The 20,024-nt window shown below is 63.5% G+C and overlaps 1 protein-coding gene across 2 annotated transcripts in view; it reads left to right on the top strand.

Annotated features, from left to right (window-relative positions):
- The first annotated feature begins 1,797 nt into the window (after nucleotides 1-1,797).
- STAB1 (stabilin 1) overlaps nucleotides 1,798-20,024 on the top strand; it is a 27,337-nt gene continuing 9,110 nt past the window's right edge. For both annotated transcript variants that reach the window (XM_034998685.1, XM_034998684.1), the window contains exons 1-37: nucleotides 1,798-1,982; nucleotides 6,110-6,246; nucleotides 6,599-6,714; nucleotides 6,952-7,037; nucleotides 7,111-7,180; nucleotides 7,539-7,634; nucleotides 7,946-8,056; nucleotides 8,303-8,499; nucleotides 8,720-8,850; nucleotides 9,013-9,140; nucleotides 9,438-9,526; nucleotides 9,743-9,880; nucleotides 10,024-10,164; nucleotides 10,345-10,407; nucleotides 10,700-10,813; nucleotides 10,898-10,951; nucleotides 11,190-11,270; nucleotides 11,672-11,830; nucleotides 12,207-12,269; nucleotides 12,507-12,602; nucleotides 12,806-12,892; nucleotides 13,713-13,824; nucleotides 14,287-14,473; nucleotides 14,583-14,676; nucleotides 14,786-14,944; nucleotides 16,217-16,312; nucleotides 16,909-17,004; nucleotides 17,144-17,191; nucleotides 17,367-17,497; nucleotides 17,655-17,766; nucleotides 18,165-18,242; nucleotides 18,327-18,425; nucleotides 18,560-18,658; nucleotides 18,815-18,946; nucleotides 19,098-19,226; nucleotides 19,409-19,465; nucleotides 19,756-19,839. In XM_034998685.1, coding sequence (XP_034854576.1) covers nucleotides 1,902-1,982; nucleotides 6,110-6,246; nucleotides 6,599-6,714; nucleotides 6,952-7,037; nucleotides 7,111-7,180; nucleotides 7,539-7,634; nucleotides 7,946-8,056; nucleotides 8,303-8,499; nucleotides 8,720-8,850; nucleotides 9,013-9,140; nucleotides 9,438-9,526; nucleotides 9,743-9,880; nucleotides 10,024-10,164; nucleotides 10,345-10,407; nucleotides 10,700-10,813; nucleotides 10,898-10,951; nucleotides 11,190-11,270; nucleotides 11,672-11,830; nucleotides 12,207-12,269; nucleotides 12,507-12,602; nucleotides 12,806-12,892; nucleotides 13,713-13,824; nucleotides 14,287-14,473; nucleotides 14,583-14,676; nucleotides 14,786-14,944; nucleotides 16,217-16,312; nucleotides 16,909-17,004; nucleotides 17,144-17,191; nucleotides 17,367-17,497; nucleotides 17,655-17,766; nucleotides 18,165-18,242; nucleotides 18,327-18,425; nucleotides 18,560-18,658; nucleotides 18,815-18,946; nucleotides 19,098-19,226; nucleotides 19,409-19,465; nucleotides 19,756-19,839 — 3,951 coding nt within the window. In that variant the 5' untranslated portion in view covers nucleotides 1,798-1,901. The remainder of the gene's footprint in view (nucleotides 1,983-6,109; nucleotides 6,247-6,598; nucleotides 6,715-6,951; nucleotides 7,038-7,110; nucleotides 7,181-7,538; nucleotides 7,635-7,945; nucleotides 8,057-8,302; nucleotides 8,500-8,719; nucleotides 8,851-9,012; nucleotides 9,141-9,437; nucleotides 9,527-9,742; nucleotides 9,881-10,023; nucleotides 10,165-10,344; nucleotides 10,408-10,699; nucleotides 10,814-10,897; nucleotides 10,952-11,189; nucleotides 11,271-11,671; nucleotides 11,831-12,206; nucleotides 12,270-12,506; nucleotides 12,603-12,805; nucleotides 12,893-13,712; nucleotides 13,825-14,286; nucleotides 14,474-14,582; nucleotides 14,677-14,785; nucleotides 14,945-16,216; nucleotides 16,313-16,908; nucleotides 17,005-17,143; nucleotides 17,192-17,366; nucleotides 17,498-17,654; nucleotides 17,767-18,164; nucleotides 18,243-18,326; nucleotides 18,426-18,559; nucleotides 18,659-18,814; nucleotides 18,947-19,097; nucleotides 19,227-19,408; nucleotides 19,466-19,755; nucleotides 19,840-20,024) is intronic.

Below are 20,024 nucleotides of genomic sequence, written 5' to 3'. Positions count from 1 at the left end.
CTTGCACCCTGAGCCTCAGGGCACGTGCCGCACCCTGGCTCACTGGCTTTCTGCCTCCTGCAGGTCTGCAATGTCCCAGCCGAAGCTGCAGTCTGCTGTGAGGTAAACCCTAGAGTCTGCGATTGCATAGGGTGGGGGCTGGGGGGGGTCTCACCAAGAGGGCCCACGGGGGGAAGGCCTGTGGGAGGTGTCCCCAGGTGGTGGATAGTGTGCTCTTGTCCTCAGACAAGTGGGGGTTGCCTCAGGGAGCCCTGCCAAACTAGGACCTGGGATTGCTTTGGGAGCCAGCTGTGTGTCCCACCCTTCCTCATCCCATTCCTGCCCCCAGAGCGGGGCCCTGGAACCCCACTTGTCTCTCCCATCCTGGCCCAATCAGGGGCATCAGGCCCCAAGGCCCTGGGGCCATCTGGGCCAGGCAGGACTGGAGAAGAGGTGATTGGAGGAGGGTGGCCAACCCGGCTCCCAGCCTGCTGCTCCTGTCTTCCCTCGGTGCCCACACTGGGGCCTCGAGCCTCAGGAAGGCTGCTGGCGGGGAGGGGGAGCCGCCAAGGGGAGGGTCTCCCACTCACAACATCCCCGGCCAGCCCAAGGGCTCCTCTAGCCTGGGGCGGGGGGAGGCCTGTTGAGGAAGAGGAGGAGGTAGGTGACAAAGCTGCTCCCTACCGGGCTTTCATCAAAGACCTTTACAAATGGCCACCTGCCTCTCTCCATCTGTTATGTGTAAACGGGGATGGTGACAACCAGAGGCAGGGTCCACTACCTGGACTACTGTTCCAGGCCGCATGGACCCACATGACACTGACCCCTGCCTGGGTCCATGAGGACACGACCTGGCGAGAGGCTGGGCCGTTGTGTCTCCCTTGCGTGTTGAGGATGGGACCTTAACACTGATAAGCCCAGAGACCTTAGGCGAGTTCCTTAGTGCCTCCGAGCCTGGTCTGCGCACCGGTAACGGGTGATAAAGGTACCCGCCTGCCTCCTTCGTGCCCTCCGCAAGTCTGCGCGGGGCCCCCACTGCGTGAGGTAGCCGGACACCACCCTGCTCTCCTGTAGCTGAGTTCAGCAGCGGACGGAGAATACACGAAATAAACAGTGTCAGCTGGTAGCAAGCGCTATGAGGTAATGACAGCTGGTGACCCTTGAGCTGAGGCTGACCTTGGGGAGAGTCCCTATGAGAGGAGCTGGGGGCAAAGCAGCGGGTTAGGGGGGGGGAGAGGCCCCCGGCCGGAGCAGGCCAGGTGGGGCTAGCCTGGCACGGAGGGGTTCGGAGTGCAGTGGGAAGCCAGGAAGCCCCCTGGGGAGAGAAGGGGGTACAGGGACCAGGGGGAGGGGTAGCTGGGGCAGGTGAGCCACGGAATGGTCTGACGTGCTGTCTGCTTAGCACAGAGCTGGCGGGGAGTCAAGGCCCACAGCTGCTCTCAGCAGTTAGAAAGGTGGAAGCAGGCAGACCCGATTCAGGGCTGCTCTACCCCCACCTGCCGGAGCCCCCCACCCCCAGAGCCTCTGAATGATCTAAGCCGGGCTTGCAGACAAGGGCTGGGCAGTGGTTTGTATTGGAGCGGGCTCCGCACCCTCTGCTGGGCCTCAGGCTTGTGGCTGATGGTGGGCTTGGGGACTGTGATGCCAGGAGGAGGGTCTCTGGTCAGGAAGCCCTGAGCAGGGCCCAGGCTGACCATGCAGGGGTCAGCGGCCAGCACCTTCCCTTCCGCCTGCAGGCTGCTGATAGCAGGAGGAAATCCTGGCGGGTTCCTGTGGGGGTGAGCTGGCGGGGCCTCCGGACTGCTTTTAAAGCGACTGCCCGCCCCGGCCGACCCGCCCGCTTGCCCTGTGCCTGCCTCCTAGAGCTCGTTCCCCACACTGGTTTCCCTGACTGTCCTGGACGGCGTGCGCCGTCACCAGCCATGGCAGGGCCCCGGGGCCGCCTCCTGCTCTGCCTCCTGGCCTTCTGCCTAGCAGGCTCCAGCTTCACCAGGGGGCAGAAGGTGAGTGTGAGCCAGTTGCAGGGGGACGCGGTGTTCGGGTCCTGCTGGCCAGTGGTGGGAGCAGGGAGGGGGGGGTACACAGATAGGGCCCAGGTCTGGGGACACACAGGGCCGCCGTGACTCATCTGCCCTCTGAGCAGGCCCAGACGGCTGGGCCGCTGGGTCCGCCTGCGCAGGCTGCGCTGTGTGTGGGTCCACCTCCCGGGCTGGCGGTCATGTGTTGCCTTGCCCTCCTCTGACCGCGCTCGGCCCACCAGCCCCGATGTGGTGTGGGCAGCCATCCCGGGGCTCCCCAGCCTGAGGCTGAGGGGGACAGAGCCGGGCCCAAGCTCCTGCCCTCCCTGCCCGGACTGAGGCTTGGGCTCTCTGTGAGCCTGGCCTGGGGGTTGGAGCCCGGAGTGCCCCCGAGCCCTGGAGGGGCCAGCCAGCCAACAGGCTCACGTGGAACACACATGTGTGTGCCTGTGTCCGGCCTCAGGGGGGGAAGGAGGTCTGCTCACCCCCAGTCTCTCTGGGTAAACAGGAGCCAACAGTAACACCCTCAACCCCGAGAGCTTACCAAGTGCATAGCCTGGGCACAGCCGGGCATTACCCCTGCGCGCCCCCCTGGGCGGTGGGTCCTGTTCTCTGCCTGAGGAAGCCAGAGCCCAAGGATGATGGAGACAGATCAGTCCGACTCTGGAGCCTTGCTCCGGACTGACCACTGCCTGTGATCCGCAGAAATGGGCCCAGGGTGTGGTTGTTAGGGCCGCGCGTGCCAGCCACCTCCTGGCTGCCCATCTGCGGGTCTACACAGGCCCCAGAGCTTCCGGAAGAGCCTCCCACCCTGAGGATGGGGAGAGAGTTGCCTGGCCGGGGGCCTGCCTGCGGATGAGGGTCCCTCCCCTGTGAGGCCAAGTCCATCTGATTCTTGGGGCAGCTGCTACTCTCCCCCTATCGCTAGCAGGCAGGCTGAGGTACGGAGAAGAGGGACGTGCCCGGGACCCCACTGCCAGGCCAGGCCAGCTCCGGGTTGGGGATGGGAGGCCAGAGCTGCAAGGGTGACCATGGTGGGAGAAGGGCCCAGGGTTCTAGGCTGTGCTAAGCCGGGCAAGTGGGCTCCTGTGCCCTCCCTGCCCCAGTTTCCCCGCACGGTATTGGAATACGAGGGGATTTCAAAGGCCTGCCGCCTCACGCTGGGAATTTTTCCTCCTCGGAGACCTGTGCTCTGCCTGCCTCTCAGCTGTATTCTCGGGCTGAGGCCCCGCCAGCCTGGGCGGGGCAGACAGTCCCAGGGGTGCCTGTGGCCAGGGGCGTGGCAGCGCAGGCCTTCTCACATGTCCTCAGTCACCCCGCCCTCCTGGCACCCCTGTAGCGTGAGGCCCACTCCAAATATCAGCGAACTGAAGCTCCAAGGGGTAGGGGTGACCTCCGGGTCACACAGCCAGTGAGGGGCAGAAGCAGAACGTAAATAGAGATAGGTTCAGGCAGTAGAAGCAAGGAAGGCTTCCTGGAGGAGGGGGTCCTAGCCCCCGTCCATTCAAAAGTCTTTTACTCAGGGCCGCCTCTGTGCTGGTGCTGGCGGAGCCTGTGGTCTCAAGCTGGGGCGTGGAGGAGAAGGGCGCTGATCCAGGGCAGGGGAAGCAGTTGGAGGGGGTGCTGTCCCTGAGGGAATTTGGGTTCTGAGACCCAGACCCCAGCTTGGGGGGAATTTCTCCCACCTTCTTACAACAGGCTTAATACCTCATGTCTCCTGAACTTCCCCAGCAGCGTGACTGTCTCTGTGGGAAGCAGACGTTGCAAAATCAGCTCGGGATGGGGGGGGGGGGGGGGGGGCAGCACCCGCCTGGCTCAGGCAGTCCCGAGGTGCCCCGGGAAGAAGGGGATCTGATTCAGCACTGGGCTGTGATCCAGAGGGACCAGTGGCGAGACAGCGCTCTGGGGAGGCTGGTGCTCCTTCCAGGCAGAGGGGCCCGGTGTGCTTCCCCATGAGAAGTAGGGTTTGGCTGGCTTATCCACCCTTCACCATTTCCCACACATCTTCCAATGCGACAGCCTAGGAGTGAGTGTGTCCCCGGCGGGACAGGAGGCTCCTGATTCCTCCTCTGCTCACCCCTGCCCTCCAAACCCCACCACCCTCTCTCCCTCCCTCCCTCCCTCCCTCTCTCTCTCCTGAGCCCTTAGCCAGGCCTGACCATTCCTCTGAAAGCCGGTCGGTCCCCGGGCTGGTGGTGGCCTCCCTGGCAGCCGGGCGCTCCTGGCCAGGTGGCCCGCAAGGGTGCCTTTGCCCTGAGCCAGCAGCTGCCCAGCCCTGGAGTTACCCAACTTCCTAGACATTCTCTGGCTCAGCAGAGACGGATCCCCGAGGTGGGGAACGAGACCACAGCCCTCAGCCCCACGGCTCAGCCTGAGACCACTCTCGGCAACTTCCTTCTTTGCCGACCGCAGAGGCATGAGCGGAAAGGGCCAAATCACAGTGGCAGGGAGAGGCCCCGGGGCCTCATGTTCCCCGGAAGAACGTGCCAGGCCGCCGTTTCTCCTTTTCTCTTGCTTTGAGCGGCCTCATGTCTGTAATGTGTCCTAGGAAAAATGCTCTGGCTCACTCCCTTCAAACCACAGCGTGTTCGGCCTTTTTTAGATGAGAACATCTTCTTGAGTCCCTCCCCAGGCCCCCGGAACCTCTTCTCCATCCACACGCACCCTCCTATGGTCCCTTCTCCCACGTACAACAAAGACTGAAGCTTCCCTCCTCCAGGGCACACGGCTGCCATCCGCGAAGGTCGCCCCAGGGATGGAGGACTTGCAGGCGCCGTGGCAGGCCAGGGGATGGGACTGCAGGCCTGGGCTTTCTTGGCACTCGGCACCCTCAGGGGACGGTCCCTTCCCTACCACCATCCCTGCTGCTCTGCAGCAGCCAGAGACCCATTTATTTTATTTATTTATTATTTTTAAAAGATTTTATTTATTTGACAGAGAGAGACAAAGAGAGAGAGGGAACACAAGCAGGGGGAGTGGGAGAGGGAGAAGCAGACTCCCCACTGAGCAGGGAGCCCAATGTGGGGCTCGATCCCAGGACCCTGGGACCATGATCTGAGTCGAAGGCAGACGCTCAACAACGGAGCTCCCCAGGCGCCCCCAGGACCCATTTAAAACAAACCAGTCCCGGGGCTGCCCTGATGCTCCCTCCCCTCTCTGGCCCAGCCACTGGCCCCTCTCCTCGGCGGCTCTCTGCTTTTTCACACATGGTCGTCTTCTCCTTCCACTTCCTGGCTTTTGCCTCTCCTGTCCCCTCTACCAGGGGCACTACTCTGGCCAACTCTTGGGCATCTTTCAGCTCCAATTTAATTGTCACCTCCCCTGGGAAGCCTCCTCGTTGCCAGCATTGCCACACCAATGATGGGCCGTGGCCCCCTGGGTCTGGGCTGGCGTGAGGGGCTGGAGGCCAGGCCTGGGGTCGGGGCGTAGGAAGGCATGCAGACCCTCTCGCGCACGCCTGCTCTCATGGGCCTGCCTCTTGGGTCTGGGGCTGGCGGCTGGGCCTCCCCCGCCCCCCGGGGCAGCTGAGGGCCCTCGAGCTTGCTGACAGGGTCATTTGGCAGCACGGTGGGACACGCTCGGGGCGAAGCGCTGACCGGAGGGCCAGCCCCGAGGTGAGCTCTGTCTGTGCCTGGGAATGGAGTTGCTGTGCTCCCCCAACTAGCGCCCGCTGTGGTATTGTTTGTTTTTCAGTGAGCAGTGATAAGGGACGCTAGGGCGAGAGTCCAGTTCTGGTCCCTGACATACTCAGGCCCTGGGTGGTTTGGGGTCTGGGGTCCAGTTTCTCCAACTGAATGGGCTAAGGTGGAACAAAATGGCTGGGTTCTCTTCACGTCGGGAGGCATAGACTCTGAGGCTCCTGGGTGCGTGTTTGTGGCCCTGGGCAGAAGTCCATGGCTGTGGACATAGGAACACACTGTGGCAGTGACAACCTGTGACAGGCAGGTTTCCCTGTGTCCCGCGGCCTTCCCTGGGCTCACTGCTGAACAGGCGGGGAAGCGAGGCCTGCAGAGAGGTGCTGGGCCTTGGCTCAGTCAGAGCAGAGTCAGGACTGGGCGCAGGGGCCAGGCCCCTCCCTCCAAACACCCTCTCCCCACCCCCCCGTGGCCCAGGTGCGGTCCAGACGCTGTGATGTGAAGACCAAGTTTGTCACTCGCATCCCCTGCACCATGTGTCCCGCTATCAAGAGGCGGATGTGTCCCCCAGGCTGGCTTCGGGAGTTACCAGAGAAGATATCCCAGGACTGCCGGTGCGGGTCCCTGCCTCCGTCTGTCCTTGCCCGCTTCCAGGAGCATCCGTGGGGTAGGGGTGGGGGCGGGGGGCGAGGGAGAGCCTGGCAGGCGTGGGCAGTGAGGGCAGTCACTTGCCCGCATGTCCTTTGGCCCCTCTGGTGGGGCAGAGATAGGGAGGAAAGAACAAGGGGGAGTCGGGGCAGGAGGTGTTTCTTGAGCACCTACCATGTGCCAGGCCCTGTGCTCAGCCCCGGGCCAGGCAGAGAGAGGAGAGGTAGAGCTAGAGTGCTAGAACCCGGTGTGGGGAGGCGGGGCTGGGGGCTGCCAACTGGGAGGCCCTCCTGTCACCCTGCCCACCTTTGTCCCCAGCTACGAGGTGCAGCTGGGGGACTCTTTGATGTCCATGAGTGGCTGCAGCCTGGAGTGCTGGAAGGATGTGGTAGAGAAGGCCTGCTGCCCCGGCTACTGGGGGTCCCAGTGCTATGGTACGGGGTGGGGGCCCCAGCCTTGCTCCTCGTATCCCGGCCCCGGGCTCCCTCTCTGCAGCATCTGCCTGCACGTCCTTCAGCTGTCGCAGTAAATGGATCCTTAGTGAGAGCCAACATAGCTTGGCTGCCTGGCTCTGGCTGCCCCAGGGAGGGGCCGGGCTGCCCAGAGCTGCTGGGGTCTGGGGTGAAGCGTGAGTTCTTCGGGGCACAGCTGAGTTCTGGGGGGGTCCACAGAGTGCCCTGGGGGTGCTGAGACCCCGTGTAATGGCCATGGGACCTGCCTGGATGGCATCAACGGGAACGGGACCTGCGTGTGTCAGGTAAGGGCCCAGCAGGGCTGGGGGGTGGGGGGCAGTACAGAGGCCACACTGACTGGGTGCAAATCTCTGCCAGGAAAACTTCGGTGGCTCCGCCTGCCAGGAGTGCCACGACCCCAACCGGTTTGGGCCCAACTGCCAGTCAGGTGAGTGCTGTCAGGGCAGGGGAGCAGGGCCACTGCCCACGTGGGGGCCCAAGGAGACCTGTCCGTATAGCCAGCCCCCAGCAGCCTCCCTCCCAGCCCCTCAGCCTCACAGTCCCCCTCCTGGGACATGAGCTTTGCTTCCTCCTACCTCCAGCCCCGTGCTGTTCTCGGAGGCCTTCTCCAGTAAGTGCCCTCCGAGCCCCCGGGCTAGGCCAGGTCCCTCCCTCGGGGCTCCAGTCACCACTATGGTCCCGCATCACAGCTCCACACTCCCGAGATTGTGCCTATGGGAGCTGAGTTCTAGAAATGCAGAAATGCAGACTCAGTATCCCTGTGCGTCCCTGTGTGTCCCTCCCAGTGTGCAGCTGTGTGCACGGCGTGTGTAGCCATGGGCCACTGGGGGATGGAAGCTGCCTGTGCTTTGCTGGATACACTGGACCCCGCTGTGACCAAGGTAGGTGGGGCTGCGGGGGCAGCCGGGGGTGGCAGGTCCTCAGTGGCCAGAGCAAAAGAGGCCACTGGGTGAGGGATGGGGCCTGAGCCTCAGCGGGACCTCTGCCCACAGCCTTATTTTTTTCTAAGTAGGAGAGGCACACAGCTGGTGAGGGGGAGGGAATGTCATCTGAGACCTCCACTGCCCAAAGGCCCAGAGAGGGCAAGGCTCTGGCCAAAGTTACACAGCACATTGGGCAGAGCATCTTTGCACCTGTGTTCCTTCCAACCTGGAGCTTTGGGCCACCACAACACTCCCCTCTCTTCATTCAGAGCTGCCAGTCTGCCGGGCCCTGAACTGTCCCCAGAACTCCCAGTGCTCTGCGGAGGCCCCTGCCTGCAGCTGCCTGCCTGGCCACACCCAGCAGGGCAGAGAATGCCGAGGTAAGTCTGTGACCTAGAGGCTGGAGGCCCAAGCTCAGGGTGAGCAGGGGCTGGGAGGACATCCTTTTAAACCTGCAAGTACAGTCTGGCCATTTACGGCAAGTACAACCTGTCCCTGAGGAGGGGCCTGTCCCCAAGGTCTAGATCGACCTGCTCACCTCCTCTTTGGGCCATCGCTATGGAGGTGGTGGGGCTCCTGGGTGCCCAGCTCACTTGGGCGCTCTCTCTCCCTCTCTGCCCTGGCAGCCCCTAACCCCTGCCAGTCATCACCCTGCTCCCCACTGGCCCAGTGCTCGGTGAGCCCCACAGGGCAGGCACAGTGCCGCTGCCCCAAGGACTACCATGGTGATGGGACGGTGTGTCTGCCCCAGGATCCATGCACCATCAACTACGGTGGCTGCCCCAGCAACTCCACCTTGTGCCTGTACAAGAGACCGGGCAAGGTGAGCCGGGGCCCTGGGCCAGGCCTGTGCCGTGCGGCCCCCACCCACGCTGGCGATTCGGCCCGGGCAAATCATGGGCCTCCTGCGAGATGGCCCATTTGTAACTTGGGAGGAGGATGGCAGCCCTGAGCGGGTGGTGTGGCGGCTGAGCATAGCTCTGTGGGTGCTGGCGGTTCTCATGGATGTGACTCCACCCTCCTTCCCCTGCCTGGTGGCCCAGGCCTCCTGCTTGTGTAAGCCAGGCTTGGTCAGCGTCAACAACAATGCCTCTGCGGGCTGCTTCGCCTACTGCTTCCCTCAATCCTGTGACCGGTCGGCCACCTGCCAGGTGGCCCCCGATGGGAAGATCAGGTGGGCACTGGGGGCAGAGCGGACAGGGTGGTCTGGGCAGGGGCAAGGGTGCCCATGTGTGCACCCTCAGGTCAAGGGCCCAGGGGGGGACAGGTGGGTGAGGGCCAGGAGGTAGGGACTGGCCATACCCCCTGCCCTGACCAGCTCTACCCATGGCCCTAGCTGTGTGTGCAAGGAGGGCGAGATAGGGGACGGGCGAGCCTGCTACGGACACCTGCTGCACGAGATACAGAAGGCCGGCCAGCTGGGTGTGGTGTTCCTGCGGCTGAGAGTCTCCCTGGCCATGCTGGGTGTGTGACCCCCCCACCTGCCCATGACCTTGTCCCTCACACCCCGCGGTCCTGGCAGGGAGCGAGGGGCAGACCCTGCACAGATGCCCTGTCTCTGCCCACGAGCTGTGGAAGCAGAGTGGGCTGCGGTGGGGTGCGTGACTGGCGGTGGGGGCTAGCTCCCCCCACGCCCGATCCTGATGCCTCCCATCTACCCTAGACCTAGGCCCAGTGCCCTCCACCCAACTCTCCAAAACCTAGGACTGATGCCTGAGGGTTTCCCAGATCCATTCTGATCCACCCTCTCATGACTCCCAGACCAGGGCTGCCGCCAGATCCTCACCACGTCGGGCCCATTCACGGTGCTGGTACCTTCGCTCTCGTCCGTCTCCTCCAGGACCATGAACGTGAGCCCCGCCCCCTCGAGGAGCTGGCTGCCAGCCCTCGCCTCCTCCCCGGAGCCTGCCCCAGGCTTTTGGGGCCCAGACTCTGGGGAACCAAGGCCCGGGAGGACTCTTGCCCGCTCTGTTGCTGGGGCAGGGGTGTCATGGCGGGCAGGGGTGTCATGGCGGCCAGTGGCCACCCTGGGCCCGCTCAGCGCTCTGGTCCCCTTGTGCCCACAGGCGTCCCTCGCCCGGCAGCTCTGCAAACAGCACATCATTGCAGGGCAGCACATGCTGGAGGAGCCAGGGACCCAGCAGACACGCAGGTGGTGGACACTGGCGGGGCAGGAGATCACCGTCACCTTCAACCGTTTCACGGTAAGGAGGGCCACCCCAGCCCGGGGACCAGGGAGCCCCAGGTGGGGGACGCCGCCCGCACAGAGATGTGGAGGTGGAACGGAGCCTCGGCACACGAGGCTGGCACGTGGCGCAGATGAGCCAGAGGCCTCACGTCTCAGCAGAAATACACCTACAAGTACAAAGAGCACCCCCAGCAGACGTTTGCCATCCACAAGACCAATTACCCGGCGGCCAACGGCGTCTTCCACTTGGTCACCACCCTGCAGTGGCAGCCCCCACCAGAGCTCCCCGAGGACCCCAAGGTAAGCCAGTGCCCTCCTCCCTCTCCCCACCTGGTGCCACTGGGTGACCTCTGAGCCCCACAGAGCTCAGAGAGCGGGCTGGGCGGTTCCGGGAGGGGCTGGAACAGAGCTCCTTCCCCCCTGGGGCTGGAGCAGCCTCCCCCTTTCCTCTGGGGCTCTCATGCTCATCCCTTGCCACAGAGAACCATCGGCCAGATCCTTGCCTCTACTGAGGCCTTCAGCCGCTTCGAAACCATCCTGGAGGTGAGTTTGTTGGGAAAGGCCTTAGCCCATCTGATCTTTTGGGCCAGGACCCCTCATTACTAACTCACCGTGATCTGGGGCTCTGGAGTAGCACGGGCCCTTGCCCATACCCCCATCCTAGAACCTGCCCGTCACCATCCTGGGGTTCTGTGGTAGCATGGACCCATTGCCGCTGTCTCCTACTTCCTCCTCACGGGAGTTCCCTGCAGGCTGAGGGTGGCAGGGCCCCAGCAGGGCTCAGAGGTGGAGGCTGGCCACAGAGCCTCCCTGAGCCTCCTTCCCATTGCCACAGAACTGTGGGCTGCCCTCCATCCTGGATGGGCCTGGGCCTTTCACAGTCTTTGCCCCAAGCAACGAGGCTGTGGACAAGTTGCGGGATGGCCGCCTGATCTACCTCTTCACAGCGGTAAGCTCGGCGGGGAGAAGGAATGGGGGAAATGGGGCACCCGGGCCTCCACTGGCCCCTGCCACGCCCTCTCTCTCCTGCCAGGGTCTGTCCAAACTGCAGGAGCTGGTGAAGTACCACATCTACAGCCACGGCCAGGTGAGAGGCTCTGCTCTGGCAGGGAGACCAGCCTGTACCCTCGGCTGGGCTTCTGGAAGTTTGCCTGTAGGTCCTGGTCTCCCAGGGCCCCTTCTCCTCTCCCCATCGATTTGGACACTTAGGGTGCAAAAGAGAGTCTAGGGACCAACGTGGTAGCTGTGAGTCACCTGGGCGGGGCCGTGTGGGGCCCTACGGTATGGCTCGTGCCCGGCCTAAGGGCACCCTCTCCTCCACCCAGCTGACCATTGAGAAGCTCATCTCCAAGGGCCGGGTCCTCACCATGGCAAACCAGGTCCTGGTTGTGAATATCTCCGAGGAGGTGAGCTCCACAAACCAAATCTGGAATGAATGGACCAATGGAGGGGATGGTGATGACTGGCCAGTGGTGGGGCCTCTTTCAGACCTGCCTTTGTGCTCCGAGCCCCACGGAGGGCAGGCCCTGCCGGGGGGCCACGTGGGAGGCAGGCACAGCTCGTATCCCTCTCCCGGGGCCCAACAGACAGGGAGGACTCCAAAGATGGGGACGGTGGTTACGAGGCCAGGGGGCTGGCGCTCCATGGGGCTCAGGGCCCGGAGGCTGGAGGGGTTTTGCCAGAGCGGGCAGCGTTGCCAGGGAAAGGGAAGGGGAGATGGCCTGCAGGCTGGGCTGTAGGGGTAAGGGCGGCAGCGGGCCCGGGGGGCTGCCAGGCTGGGCCGCATGTACACTGGGCTCTGCCACAGGGGCGCATTCTGCTGGGACCAGAGGGGCTCCCTCTACGGAGAGTGGATGTGCTGGCCTCCAATGGCGTGATCCACATGCTGGAGGGCGTCCTGCTGCCCCCGACCATCCTGCCCATCCTGCCTAAGCACTGCGGCGAGGAACAGCACCAGATCGTGGCGGTGAACACACACCACGTGCTGGGGGCCCGGGCCTGCTTATTCTCCTCCAGCGGGCGGGGAGGCGGACAGTGGGGCTGGGGCCCCGGGCACAGACCCCACCCCCCCACCCCCAGGCCTCAGCGGTCGTGCTGATCCTTCCTTCGAGATCACTCCCACATCTTCTGGCCCTCCGGGCCTGCCCTCTGCTACGATGCCCACACTCCCACACTCAGCCCTTCCCCATGGCAGGGCCTTTGCCCTTGCTCTTCCTTCTGCCCTGGCCCTCCTGTCGTTGACTCTCTCATACCTCAGGCCTTGGCTCCATGCCACTTTCCTAGGGTCCGCTGAATAAATAAACCATGACTAACTCTGCCCCGCCTCCCCCTGCCCTGCCCAGGGCTCCTGTGTGGACTGCCAAGCCCTGAACACGAGCACGTGCCCCCCCAACAGTGTGAAGCTGGTGAGTGTCCCTCGGCCCGGCCCTCAGGGCTGCCCAGTGAGACTTCTGCCCTGGATCAAGGCGGGGAGGAGGGGCTACGGGGCTCAGCTGGACCCGGAGGCTCAGCCCCTCTCGGCCCCACTAAGGGTAGGGGTGCTGGATCCAGAGCGCTGCGAGGTCTCTGGACCCGTGCTGCCTGGCAAAGGGGGCCAGCTCAGGACCCACACCTGCTGACCAGCTTTGCACCGCCCACCCCAGGACATCTTCCCCAAGGAGTGTGTCTACACCCATGACCCTTCTGGGCTCAACGTCCTGAAGAAGGGCTGCGCTCACTACTGCAACCAGACCGTCCTGGTGAGCCTGGGCAAGGGTGCTCCCTGCGCCGTAGGCTGGGGCCTCCCCTCTGGGGCGGAGCAGGCTGCCTCCCTGGGAGAGCTGGGTTGCACCCCCGAGGGGCTGTACCCCGCTGTACAGGTGGGGCCTGGGGGCAACAGCGGCCTGGGCGGTGGGGTGCCGGGGCCCCAGACTCACCCTCCGACACGCTTTGTCTCTCACAGAAACCTGGCTGCTGCAAAGGGTTTTTTGGGCCTGACTGTGCCCAGTGTCCCGGGGGCTTCTCCAACCCTTGCTACGGCAAAGGCAACGTGAGTATGCCAGCCCTGGGGGCAGCTGTGTGAGTCGCCCGGGGCTCCTCGTGTGTCCGAGCTGGCCCACCTCCCTGGCCTCGGGTTTCCCACAGCCAGGCAGAGGAAGTTGGGCCATATTGTTTTTAGTATTTTAATTAGAAATAATTAGAGCAACGCTTTCGGGTCCCCTCCCTCTTTGGGAGCTTTGTACTATCACTCAGTAAACTTTGCTTTACTATCACTGAGTAAACCTTGCTTTCCTGTCCACCACAAAAAAAGAAATAATTAAGTCGTTGGATTTTGGCACCTAAAAGGTGCCAAACCTCATGAAGTTTATTTGTCAGTGGTTTTCCTTTTTTTTTTTTTTTTAAGATTTTATTTATTTATTTGAGAGAGAGAGCGAGAGAGCGAGAGAGAGAGCACGAATGGGGTGAGGGGCAGATGGAGAAGCAGGCTCCCCGCTGAGCAGGGAGCCTGATGCAGGGCCGATGCGGGGACTCCAGGATCACGACCTGAGCCGAAGGCAGACGCTTAACCGACTGAGCCACCCAGGCGCCCCGTCAGTGGTTTCCTTGGGTGTTGTTTTTGCCACTTTGTAACGTCAGGGTTACTTTAGTGCTGGGCCAGGGATCAGCACAGGAGTTGTGGATTTCTAGGTTGAGCCAAGGTCACCCATGAAGCCTCCAGGGCCGGGTGTCTTTTGGGGAGCCAGTGATTTGGAGGTCTCTTCCAGGGGGAGAAGGGGCTCAGAGCCAGCCCATGGACAGTGAATGTGTGCGGGGAGGAGATGAAGCCAGTCCCCACCCCATGACCAGTCCTGCTTCCTTCCCACCCCCAGTGCAGCGATGGGATCCGGGGCAATGGGGCCTGCCTCTGCTTCCCAAACTACAAGGGCATCGCCTGCCACATCTGCTCCAACCCAAACAAGCATGGAGACCGGTGCCAGGAAGGTGGGTGGTCCTGGCCCATGCTGCCTGCCAGGGAGAAAAGGGTCTGCTTGGAAAGGGGGCTGGGGACTCCCAAGAAGGGGAATAGAGCGCCAGGAGCAAGGGTGAAGGCCAGAGGAAGGGGAGCAGGATTTGAGAACAAAAATAGGTGATGTCTCCTTCCCTCATGCCAGGCAGGACGAGAGCTGTGGTTTAATCTAAAGCATGCAGGATTTGGGTCAGACGCACAGAAGAACTTTCGGATGGTGGTGTTAGGGGCAGGGCAGCTAGAATGGGGTGACTGAAAGCAACAAATGCCCCCTTGCATTTCCCCTGAGTCTGCGGTGGCCCCTGATTTTGTGACCCTGAAGTCATATCTGCGCTGGCTGCCGTCCTCCACATTCCCAGCGCCCCCTCAGCTGCATCCTGGCTCCCAGCCAGCCCTGCCCCCGCCTCACCTTTCCCGTCCCCATGTCCTCCCTGCAGACTGCGGCTGTGTCCACGGTCTCTGTGACAACCGTCCAGGCAGCGGGGGTGTGTGCCAGCAGGGTACGTGTGCCCCAGGCTTCAGCGGCCGCTTCTGTAACGAGTCCGCGGGAAACTGTGGGCCCGCTGAGCAGGCCCAGCACTGCCACCCGCAGGCCCGCTGCATCAGCCAGGGGGGCGTCACCAGGTGAGCATTGCATTTCCTCTCTGCCTCGTCTGTGACCGTGCATGTCGGCTCGTCCAGCCTCTAGCCTCGTGCCGAGGCTCACGGGAGGCCCTTCGTTCCCCTGCCCCAGGTGTGTCTGTCTCGATGGCTTTGAGGGCGACGGCCTCTCCTGTGTGCCCGGAAACCCCTGCTCCCACCCAGACCGTGGTGGCTGCTCAGAAAATGTCAGTCTCATTGGCCCTTCCTGAAGTCCTGACCCGGGGGTGGGAGGGGGACTCCCTTTTCCTCAGCCCCCCGCCCTGCAGCCCTGGGTCACAACCGTGGCTCTCACAGGCCGAGTGTGTCCCTGGGGCCCGGGGTACCCACCACTGCACATGCCACAAAGGCTGGAGCGGGGACGGCCGTGTCTGTGTGGCCATCGACGAGTGCGAGCTGGATGCGAGAGGCGGTTGTCATGCCGACGCCCTCTGCAGCTATGTGGGACCTGGGCAGGTGAGGCTCGGCGGGCCTCGAGCCGGGGTGTGTGTGTGTGGGGGGGGGTGGGTATTTGTTCCGGGGGACTCTCACCCCACTCTGTCTGGCTCCAGGGGCATCCACTCCGAGAACTCTAGCTCGGGACCTCAAACCCCAGGCACAAGTGAGAATCCAGGTCTGAAAGGTAGTGCCGACCGTTCTAGAAGGAGCCGAAGTGTGCAGGAGACAACACAAAGGCCGGGGCGGTTTTAAAGGCAGGCACGTGCCAGCGCCAGCCCCAGGCCACTTGTTCCACACCTTGTTCCACCAAGGCCGTGGCTCCTGTCCCTCGGGGATAAGGACTCTCATAACCGGGTCCGCGAGTCCTCTGCTCTACCTGGCCTTGGGGCCACTGTCTTCTGACAACTAGGTCCTTCCTTCACTCGTCAGGTTCCCATTGGGTACCAGGCATGCTGGTCCCTGCTCTAGACTTAGGAATGCCATGCTGAGCAAAGCAGGAGACTCCTGCCCCAGGGGAGTGACATCCCGAACCCTCTAGACTCCTGGAAATCCAGCTGTGGAGTTTGCAGCCTCAGACTCCAGCCACAGGGTCTCAGCATCTGGAGCTTTCCATGTGAGGCAGGTCAGGCCCATAACCCTGAGCACCGGGCAGCACGCACGTGTCTACTGTGCCGACGGGGAGGCCAGGCCTGGCTGGCTCAGGGTCAGCGAGTGCAGGGACCTGCCCCACGATGGCTGGACCAGCCGCCTACACCCCCAGCTCCATGAGGAGGTACACAGTTCTAAAGTGCTGAACTGAGGACCGGAATAAGCAGGTTGAGATGCCCCCAAGTTGCAGACGAGGGCAGCTGAGATCTGGGAGTATCGCCAGTCACTCAGTTGCAGTGGGAACAAGCCGCGGACTCGGGCATTTAGCGGGAAGGATCAGAGCGGGCTGGCAGGGTCAGAGGTGAGCGTGTGCCGCCATCCTGGGGCCGGCCTCGAAGACATCTGCCCACTCACCACACACTGCTGGCCTCTCTCAGGCCTGAGAGCAGAGGGGTACCAAGTCCCCACGGATGCTTCCCTGCCAATGCCATCCCTTCTCTGGACTCTTCCTGAGAGCCAGGCTCCCCTCAGGGCCTCGGGCTTCTGGTCTGGAACAGGGATCTCCATGGAGGGGTGTGGGAGAAGCTCCTCGGGTCTGAACAAGCTTCCCCAGGGGACAAGGCCCACGGAGAGCGGGGGAGCAGAGGAGGAGAGGGTGGGCGCCCCTGGTGAGCTGAGGCCCTCTGCTCCCAACCTCTCCAGAGCCGGTGCACCTGCAAGCTGGGGTTCGCCGGGGATGGCTATGAGTGCAGTCCTATTGACCCCTGCCGGGCAGGCAACGGTGGCTGCCATGACCTGGTGAGGGGCCGTGGGGGCCCAGGGCCCGGGGGAGGCTCTCTGGGTGGGCCTCAGCTCTGGTCCACTCTCTGGGTGTCCCTGTCTATGGCCAGGATTGGAATCTCTCTAAGCCCCAAATCCAGCCCGTGTCACCCCTTCACCCACAGCATAGGGCTTCCATTCCTTGTTAAGGCCCCAGCCCCTGCCCTGCCTCCAGTCTCCACCCCCTGCTGCATTCCGTGCTCCTGTGCCTACCCTGACCTCTCTCTGCCCATGTGTTCTGGAAGGCCTCCCAGCTAGCTCCTCCTGCTCTCAGGGCAGGCCCTCCCTTCCTGGGTGCTCCCTCTGCCCTGGGCTTTGCCAACCCATCTGTCATGATGGGCTGGGGTAACGCACGTCAAATGCTCAGTGATCTTGGAGAGCAGGGCCACGCAAACCAAGGGAGCAACATGAATGCAGACTGGCTGGCTGGATAGACAGATGGTGGGGCCGGTTGGCAGGACAGACAAACGGCAGGAGGATAGGTGATAAGGGTGAGATGTAGGCTGGGTGCTGTCCAGCTTGCCATCTGGGTACTGAATGGAGGACCCTGTCTCTTTGCCCCACCCCCACCCCAGGCCACTTGCCGGGCAGTGGGGGGAGGTCAGCGGGTCTGCACATGCCCCTCTGGCTATGGGGGTGATGGCTTCAGCTGCTACGGAGACATCTTCCGGGTGAGTGGGTCCCTATGCTTGGGTCGGGGGAGTCCTCTAGTGCACCTCAGGTGAGAAAGGACAGTACTCAGCGTCCTGGTGAGGAAGGGGCTTGGATTTGTCCCTAGACTGATGACCTCAGCTCTTTCCCTCCCCTTAGGAGCTGGAGGCAAATGCCCACTTCTCCGTCTTCTACCAGTGGATCAAGGTAGGACAGGGCAGAATACTGGGGTTGAGGCTCAAATCCAGGAGGCCTCCCTGGATGCAGAAGTGCCACATAATATCTCCAAGAGCTGGAGGTGGGGGCAGGCCTCGAGGCTGGGAGCAAGCAATCTCAGGTGGCTACCTTCATCACTCCTGTCCCCCTGTCACCACACGCACAGAGTGCTGGCCTCACTCTTCCCACCGACAGCCGAGTCACTGCCCTGGTGCCCTCTGAGTCTGCCATCCGTAGGCTGAGCCCCGAGGACCAGGCCTTCTGGCTACAGCCAAGGGCGCTGCGGCAACTGGTCAGGTGGGCAGCCAGGGCAGGGACCTGGGGTGGGGAAGAGATTTCCGTGCGAGACCCCGCCCCTCCGGAGGTTCTCATCCCAGCTGTGTCCACCTCTTGGGGTGGAGCCCAGTCCCAGGGGTCTCTGTTGGTTATACTAACCTGGCTCCACGCCCCACAGGGCCCATTTTCTCCAGGGTGCCCTGTCCGAGGAGGAGCTGACCCGGCTGGGTGGGCAGGATGTGGCCACCCTGAGCCCTACCACACGCTGGGAGATTCACAACATCAGTGGGGTACGTGGTGAACGCTGGGCAGCAGAGGGGGCCGTGCAGAGCATGGGAGGGAACTCGAGTGGCCACCATCTTCCCAGGCCAGGGCCCCCCGGGGCTGAGCTTGAAGTCACCGGGACCTGCCCAGGGCCAGCAGGGGGCTACTCAGTGTCTTTGGGCCGTCAGGGACCGCCCTGCCTGGGGTCGTCTGTGTCTCTCTGTCTGCACGTGCACGCCTGTCGCTCTTGTGCATGGGCCCTGGGTGGGTCTGGAGGCCATGGTAGGTTCTGCGGGTGTCCGGGCCAGGCTGGGGGCCGCCGGGAGATGCCTGTGTGCCCAGCAGAATCTCTGTTGGTGTGGTACTGACTCTTAAGTGTCCATCTGTGCCTACCCGTGGCTGAGCTCTGCTTGCTGCTTTCCAGAGGGTCCGGGTTCAGAACGCCAGCGTGGATGTGGCCGATCTCCTCGCCACCAATGGTGTCCTACACGTCCTCAGCCAGGTACGGCCAGAGGGGTGTGTGGGGGGAACCGCCTAGGCCAAGGGGCACTGGCGTGCTGACCAGCCCCGGTGCCCCCCACGGCAGGTCTTACTGCCTCCGAGGGGGGACGTGCTACCCGGGCAGGGCCTGCTGCAGCAGCTGGACCTGGTGCCTGCCTTCCGCCTCTTCCGGGAGCTGCTGCAGGTGAGCAACAGAGGAGAGAGGGGGAGTGCCTGCTTGGGGCGCCCTCCCCCGGGCCTGCAGGGAGCTGGCTGGCTCCGGGGTTGGGGCCGAGGGCGATTAGGCCCATCGGTGACCCTGGCGCCTTTTGCCCTTAGCACCACAAGCTGGTGCCCCAGATTGAGGCTGCCACGGCCTACACCATCTTCGTGCCCACAAACCGCTCCCTGGAGGCCCGGGGCAACAGCAGCAGGCTGGTGAGGCCACGGGGATGGGGCCACTGCAGGGGGAGGATGAAAACCGGAGTGAGCCTCCCATCCCATGGCAAAGGGACAAGGCGGGTGGAATGTCCTGTCCTGGGCACTTGGCAGTCCCTGGGGCCCCTGAGCTGCTCTGTCGGGCTTCCCGGCCAGGACGCAGACACCGTGCGGCACCACGTGATCCTGGGGGAGGCACTCTCCGTGGAGGCCCTGCAGAGAGGGGGACACCGCAACTCGCTCCTGGGCCCCGCCCACTGGCTCGTCTTCTACAACCATAGCGGCCAGGTCTGCAGGGGTGGGGGGCAGGGAGCCTGCAACCTCTGCTCCAGAGACCACCCATCCTGGGAGACCCCCCCTGCTCCCCCACCAGCCCATAGCCCCAAGGCGAGGGTGGTAGTGTTGGGGGATGGACTCAGCCTCCCACCGCACTCCTCAGCCCGAGGTGAACCATGTGCTCCTGGAAGGCCCTGTGCTGGAGGCCCCTGGCTGCTCGCTGTTTGGCCTGTCGGGGGTCCTGACCGTGGGCTCAAGCCGCTGTCTGCACAGCCACGCCGAGTCTCTTCGGGTGAGAGCCTGAGGCCCAGGGGTGTGGGGGGGGTGTGGGGAGAAGAGCTGGGGGGTTTCGGAGCTGGGAGATGCTGGCTCGCCTGGCTGGCAGGGAGGGGCACTGGGACAGGGTGGGAGAGGAAGGAAGGTGGGTTTGGGGGCCCCATCCCAGGACCACCTGACTCCCCCCCACCTCCCCAGGAGAAATGTGTAAACTGCTCCCGAAGATTCCGCTGCACTCAGGGCTTCCAGCTGGAGGTGAGGACAGGGGCTCAGCAGCGCTCTCTGCTCTCTCTGCTCTGAAGGTGTCCAACTCCCAGGGCCCAGCTGGCTGTGCCCCCCCCCCACCGCCTTGGGGCATGGAACAGCCAGGGCTGTTCCACCTCTCCTAGAGGCCAGGGCTGCCTGCACCCAGGTCGGCCTGTCTCCACCCGTCCCTGATCTGCTGTCCTGCTCATCCATTGATCCCTGTCTGCCTGGCTTCCCGTTCACTGCCCTGGCCCTACCCAAGCCGCAGGCTAAGCCCTCCTGCCTGTCCCCGTTTCCAGATCACCCCCAAGAAGAGCTGTGTCTACCGATCTGGCTCCTCCTTCTCCCGGGGCTGTTCTTACACATGTGCCAAGAGGATCCAGGTTTGCCTCGCAACACCCCCACCCCCGAGTCTGACCAGAAAGGGGGAGGTGGGAGGGCAGGCCCAGGGGAGGAACCCGGACTAGATGTCAAGGGCAAAGGCAGGACTGGGACTAGGGTGAGGCCAGTGGAGCCAGGGCCCAGACGGAGAGGTCTGAAGTCAGCGGGGCCAGTGTCTGTCCTGTGG

This window comes from Mirounga leonina, unplaced genomic scaffold (genome assembly GCF_011800145.1).
Source record: "Mirounga leonina isolate KUSES-001 unplaced genomic scaffold, KU_Mleo_1.0 Mir_94, whole genome shotgun sequence".
NCBI classification, from domain to species: Eukaryota; Metazoa; Chordata; class Mammalia; order Carnivora; family Phocidae; genus Mirounga; species Mirounga leonina.
Note: the sequence above shows the minus strand (reverse complement) of the source record. Positions and strands in the feature narration are given on the sequence as shown.